This window comes from Eucalyptus grandis, chromosome 9 (genome assembly GCF_016545825.1).
Source record: "Eucalyptus grandis isolate ANBG69807.140 chromosome 9, ASM1654582v1, whole genome shotgun sequence".
NCBI classification, from domain to species: Eukaryota; Viridiplantae; Streptophyta; class Magnoliopsida; order Myrtales; family Myrtaceae; genus Eucalyptus; species Eucalyptus grandis.
The window spans coordinates 26,520,989-26,526,827 of NC_052620.1; the positions used below are offsets into that span (position 1 = coordinate 26,520,989).

The 5,839-nt window shown below is 42.6% G+C and overlaps 1 protein-coding gene across 2 annotated transcripts; it reads right to left on the bottom strand.

Moving 5' to 3' along the window:
* LOC104431862 (protein DETOXIFICATION 46, chloroplastic-like) lies at positions 1-5,839 on the bottom strand. 2 transcript variants are annotated; one of them, XM_039302118.1, is made up of 14 exons: positions 5,140-5,839; positions 4,867-4,961; positions 4,297-4,405; positions 4,075-4,130; positions 3,509-3,564; positions 2,968-3,106; positions 2,741-2,878; positions 2,593-2,661; positions 2,381-2,491; positions 2,090-2,218; positions 1,301-1,378; positions 689-760; positions 544-606; positions 1-469 (listed from the first exon to the last, which is right to left on the bottom strand). In XM_039302118.1, exons 1-14 carry the CDS (start codon positions 5,258-5,260, stop codon positions 368-370), a joined length of 1,338 nt encoding a protein of 445 aa, XP_039158052.1. In that variant the 5' UTR covers positions 5,261-5,839; the 3' UTR covers positions 1-367. The 2 variants fall into 2 exon arrangements, with proteins under 2 accessions (XP_039158052.1, XP_039158053.1); XM_039302119.1 differs by lacking the exons at positions 4,867-4,961; positions 5,140-5,839 and adding an exon at positions 4,479-4,855.

Sequence of the window (5,839 nt, forward strand, 5' to 3'; positions counted from 1 at the left end):
GTATCAAGAATGGAGCCCCATTTGAATAGATAGCTTTTACAATTAAAAGAGGAGCAACCTCAGTCGTATCACCTCCAAGAGGATAATCCTATTGTCTATTCTATTATGATACAGTTACAATAAGACGCAGACGACCCCGTCTTTCTGTAGAAGAAGCAAAAGCTTTAAGAACTACCTTGCTTAATGCTCTCGGCCTCTTTGAGGCACAAAGAATGGAATAACCCTAACCTAATGTGAGGAAACAGATTAACCACGCATCATGCATGTGGTATGGCTGAGAAGCACGAGAAGTTACTTGATGGCCCCTTATCAAGACGATCAGTAAAGTACCAATACTGAGCACATGCCTTATTGAGTGATTTATAAGCTAAGTAGCTTTTAGCTTCTGCACTTTAAAACGGCTCAGATCTTCTGTGTACAGTACACTGTGGGCAGAAGTAAGGCGCCGTAGAGCGAGAAAGAACCGAGCCTGAAATTTTTTTCTTCATTTGAGATGTGCCTTAGACAAAATGCATGAAAATGAGCGGGAGTGTCAAGTCTTACCCATTGAAATCCCGAGAGTGCATACCAACATCCTGCCAAACCCAACCCTTTACTGCTCACGAGCTGGTAACAAAAAGAAAGGTTTAGTCAATTCATCAAATGACCTAGTTCTGTAATGACGTATGGAAAAGAAAAATGAGCTTACCAACAGCAGAAGAGAGCCCAGAGTAAAGCATCCACTCATGGATGCACTGATAAATCTAAGATCTCGTCCGGCCTGGCATACAAGTGGTATTATAACATTTTGGTGAGAGTGATAGATACATGCATACACATGCAATGCTATTCTATGTTGCTCAGGTATGAGGCTTTAAGCAAAATGAACATGGGTAAAGCAGAGAGACATGCACAGTAACCGGAGCACATAATAACCACATAATCAAGGTCCCCATAGCTAGACATTGTTCAAATAGCCCATGAATTGCAGGGGCATGGAGATGAATGGCCAGTCTACGCCTATACCCTATCCAGAAACCGGCACCATCTCTAGAAAGCAGAAACTACACTTCTGTAGATCCTAACAAGTATAATAAAACTACAGCTCCATTACAGGAAGGTGAGAGAAGATTATGTCTGCCAAAGAGTCTTATTCTTTGCCTTTTTAACTGATAAGACACCACAAGCCAGACAAGGTCTGAATAACCCATGAGTCAAAACATAAGACCAACATGAATCTTACAGTAACCTGCATTGATCTCTGATTCACTGCAAAAGGAGCAAGAGATCTCGTAAAAATACATAATGATAACATTCTCACCAGCAATGTACCCTCAAGGCTGTGTGTGGGGGGTGTGATGGCTAATGCCATGAAGTATGGAATTAGCACCTTGTGCATCTGAACATAAACAAGCAATTCAAAGAAAATCAGATACTTGGTATCCAGAAGAGATGGGGAATTTATGATTTGTTCATCCACAAATTTTCCTGGAGCAATTTTTGGCAACCTTCTTTAACCTAAAAAGCAATTCTATTTGGATACATGAAGCTGCACCATAAACAGAACAAACTTTCTAGCCTCCAGTTAATAACATGCATATGATCGTCTGAATATAAGCAAATGTGTGGAAATAAATCTGGCCATTGAGTCAATTTAAAATCTTATGTGCTTGTTATAGCTCTAAGGAAACAACAGTGCCAGTCCAACTGCTCTAGACATCGTTTTAAAATTCGACTGTAAGAAAGGGTTGTAAAACCGAATTAAGGCTTCCGCAGCAGCACAGTTTGGCGAAACTATACGGGCCATGCCCTGCCACAATTTATATAGAATAACATAAATGACTTCCCTATTCACAATTTACCATAATCACTTACCATAGTGTAAATAATCTGTTATTGAGAACTAAACCTTAAACCCTAGATTATTTAAGGTGGAGCGAAACAATTTCGATACTAACAAGCATCTTTTAATAATAGAATATCATTGACTATACCAGGCAGGCTGCTTCTCCTGATGCTGTTCGCATTCAACTAACGAATGCTAACATACTAAAACAGCAGATTCCTGTGAAACCTACGTATTCAGACTCCCGAAAGTTTGCAAGCTAACCTCTTGTATAACATGTTGATCAGGTGTAAAGATGTTAGGAAACTTCCAAGGCACAAACGTTCCAATGCTTCCCAAAATGATCCCAACTATGCAGCCAATGATCACAAGAGACTTCAGCAATGTTCGCGCCTGTTTTGACACCAAGACATCTTGAGAATAGTTCAACTAAAAAAGGCAAAACATTACCTCATAGGGGCAGAGTAGGATTGACTAAGATTGAACGTGAAGCATATCTTTGCACTAGAGCGAATGAAATGACACAAAAATCATAGTAAGATAGCCATCAGTTACCTTTTCCAAACTCCGATTGACTCCATATATTAGCTCGGGCATAAATGATTGTGCGGTTTGAGATAAAGGCTCACCCCATACCGTACACATGCAAAATATTTGAACCATTACCTGAATTGAGTACAATTAGTTAAAGTAAGAAACACTTGGTTTCTCACTAATGAGCAGCTAAACTTGAGAAAATAACAATTGTCATTGCCAACAGAATAAACCTGATGAGCAGCCACAGTAATTGTGCCCATAGATGTAGCAAAGTATGTAAGAAGTGAATAAAAGGCCACCTGAAAAGGTAACTTCTCTTATATGCACTGAAGTAGTCATGTGAAAACCAGAAAAGCCACAAATAGTGCAAGACAAAACCTTCGAGATCATTGTTACGAACACTGGAGCAGCAAGCGCGAGTATTGACAAAAGTTCATCGGCTGATGGTACGGAGATTGTAAAGGCGTTGTATCCTTTCTTGTTTAGAGCAGCCATCATCATATAACCTGCAACAACCTAGAAAGTATTCTGATTAGGAAAGATCACACAGATGAGACTATATTCCCCAACTTTGGAAAGGCATATTATTTCGAAATTTAACATACTTGTGAAGCCATTGTTGCCCATGCGGCACCAGCAATGCCATAACCTAACACGCTGCAGAGGATAATGTCACCAATTCCATTTATGGCACTGGCGACGGCCAGAGCCTTCAGGGGTCCCCATGAATCTTTCATGCCAAGGCTGAGAAGTTATGGAGAGCTTCAGGAAAAGAAAAGCTACCCTAAAAGTATGTCTACAATATATAAAGATAGTGCAAAAACTATGCATAACCCAAGGAATATGAGGTTAAGCCTCAGTAGTCCGATTGCTCAGTTACTGCATTTACTTTAATATGAGTCCCACACAGCATCAACTCAAACTTGTGTACGAACTATAAGGTCCACCAAACTACTGCATAATTAGACCAAAAAAAAAAAAAAAAACTACTGCATAAACTTCTTGAGTAGATTTAACCAAAAGCATAGTCCTATCAAAGACAATATGTACTCGCAGGTCAGGGACTTAAATGTGAATTGAAAGAGAGACCAATTAAGAAGAGCTGATCCAATAGATAGATACATGGAGGGACAAAACTATTTGCACCTTGCACTTTGAGCAACCCAACCAATGAGAAGTGCTGGCCATGCTAAGCCTCGAATCTACCAATTCAAACAATTCTGTTCAGTTAAAATGAGATAGAAAACATATTCATCAAACTAATATACCACGATAGTCAAGTATAGCAAATTAGAAAATCATCAAGGTAAATAATTAACATGATGTACCGAGCATGATTGAGAGAAACTTGTGAGGTTGACTTGACCAAGCAGGACAAATCATTTTGGGATTGCAAAAACTAAGCTGGTCTCACTTAGCAATCTTCATCTAACAGATATTGATAGATTCAGTACTTGTTTTGCCAAAGAATATGTACTTTTCAAAGCTCTCAAGGTTTCCATTAACGTATACTGCTAAACGTCCAACAATTCATGACTGTCAAATGATTGCTAACAAGAAGGCAGACATTTAAAGTAAGACTGCCTCTCAAGTTCTACTTTCACGTTATGATTTCGTGATAGGTTAGAAGAACAAAGTGCATTGGAATTTATTAACTTGAAACGATAGCCATTCCATACCAGAGTCAGGCAAAAAAAAAAAAGTAAGAGAACCTGAACATAAGTATTTGCTGCAGGGACAATATGTATATTCTTTGGCCCAGCAAAAGCTGCAAACATGGAAAAAGTTTAATGAGTCAACTAGTTGTCTCTTCTTGGCCTGCTTTAATCTTCTAATTAGCAACACATCATACGAAATGGAATGATAAACAAAAGAAGTGACAGATAAAAAGGTAAACTATAACAGAAATCACGGGACAAAGCACTCTCAAGTACCAGTTAATGCCCATGAACCAAAGAATTTCGTGAAGAAGAGCATCAAGAAGCCACAAGTCAATCCAAGAAAGAGCAAGATCGATATTTGATGCTGCACCCCATCTTTATCCTGCATGACATACTATTGGCTTTGAGTATTTTGCGTAATGAAAGCTTTCATGTCTCCTTGAAAGGCATCTGACCCGATAATGTGCATGTGCTTGCCAAAAGATTCAAAACTGGGGAATATGCTTTTGTTCGATAGCTGTCCATACACTGATAAGGGATGTATGGATTCTCGAGAAGAGAGGAGCCGTGGGGGTCCCCCCTGGACCGCCCGGATCCCACGAGTGAATGCTTTTGTTCCCGCATTTCACAGCAAAACAAGTTAAAATTTTCGAAAGCCAGACAGGGTCAATTCAAACTCACCCCAGATACATAGAAAACAATGTTTTGATATCTGAAACCGATAACTGTCAAGCATGAGGCCAGAAACAAACTGACGCTCCAGCAAATGCAATTTGCGTGGCTACAAATAACCAATTATCAATAACGCTACGACAAGTACTATTCATTCAAGGAAAATATTACCTGTCTCGCCAGAGAAGTAGCTACCATATTCGAGGTGGCAATTGAGAGGAACATAAACACGTAGCTCATATAATCGCAAAGAACCGTTCCAGGACCTGCAGTTGAAAGCACAGCATTGAGTTCGTGTCTGTAAGTAACAGCCTGAAGTTACGAAAAACCAGAAAGAATCCTCTTTCTCGGGTAAGAGCAAAAGGGACGAAGCTCAGGAGGTCGCCTTAGTTCTTCCTTCCAGCAAACAACTCGCAATGAAAAAGTAGAGAGTTCATTGATTACCTAGCGCAGCGAGCTGAATCGAGCTTCCCTGACCGATGACGATGGTGTCAATGAGACTCATCAACGGCCCACAAATCCACAAACCAGTCGCCGGTCCCGCGAACACCATGATCTCCTTCATTTGACCCCACAAGCTCTGGTCCGAGAACCCACTCTTCTCCGCCGCCTCCACCCGCGCCACCGCCTCCTCACCGAACGACGGCGGCGGCGGCGCCAGGGAGCATCGTCGTCACTCGTCGCCGGCGCCGGAGTCGTCTCGGCTTCGTCCTCGGCAATCTCGTGCCCAGGGCTAACGCAAGCCGCGACGAACCGATCCCGAGCGCGCCTCGCCTCCAGGAAGCGCCAGCTCGACGGGACGCGAGCCGTCGGGAAGCGAGGGGGCGGGGACAGAGAGGGGGCGGAGGGAGGGGAGCGAGCGATCGGAGAAGCGCCGGGGGACGGGGCCGTGGAGGGGGACGCGAGGGGAGTGAATCTGCATTGTCTTCGAGATTAGGTCGGCGGCGGCGGCGGCGGCGGCGGCGGCGAACGGAGACGGCCGAGGAAGGGGAGAAGGGAGAAGAAGGGCTGGTGGTCGCGTTGAATTTCTTATTCACTGGAACCACAAGAAAGAAGGAAAGAAAGAGAGAAGACGATGTTTGGCGGGTAGAGAGCGCGTGCTGTGTGGGGCGCTCTCTCTTTGTTCTTGGCCAGTGGCTTGTCA

Coding starts and splice junctions, on each gene's coding strand:
- LOC104431862 (XM_039302118.1), bottom strand. CDS start 5,260: ATGAAGGAGATCATGGTGTTCGCGGGACCGGCGACTGGTTTGTGGATT. Junction 761..1,300: donor GCCTTGAGGGTACATTGCTG/GTGAGAATGTTA, acceptor CTTGTATGCCAG/GCCGGACGAGATCTTAGATT. Junction 607..688: donor TGGGCTCTCTTCTGCTGTTG/GTAAGCTCATTT, acceptor TTTTGTTACCAG/CTCGTGAGCAGTAAAGGGTT.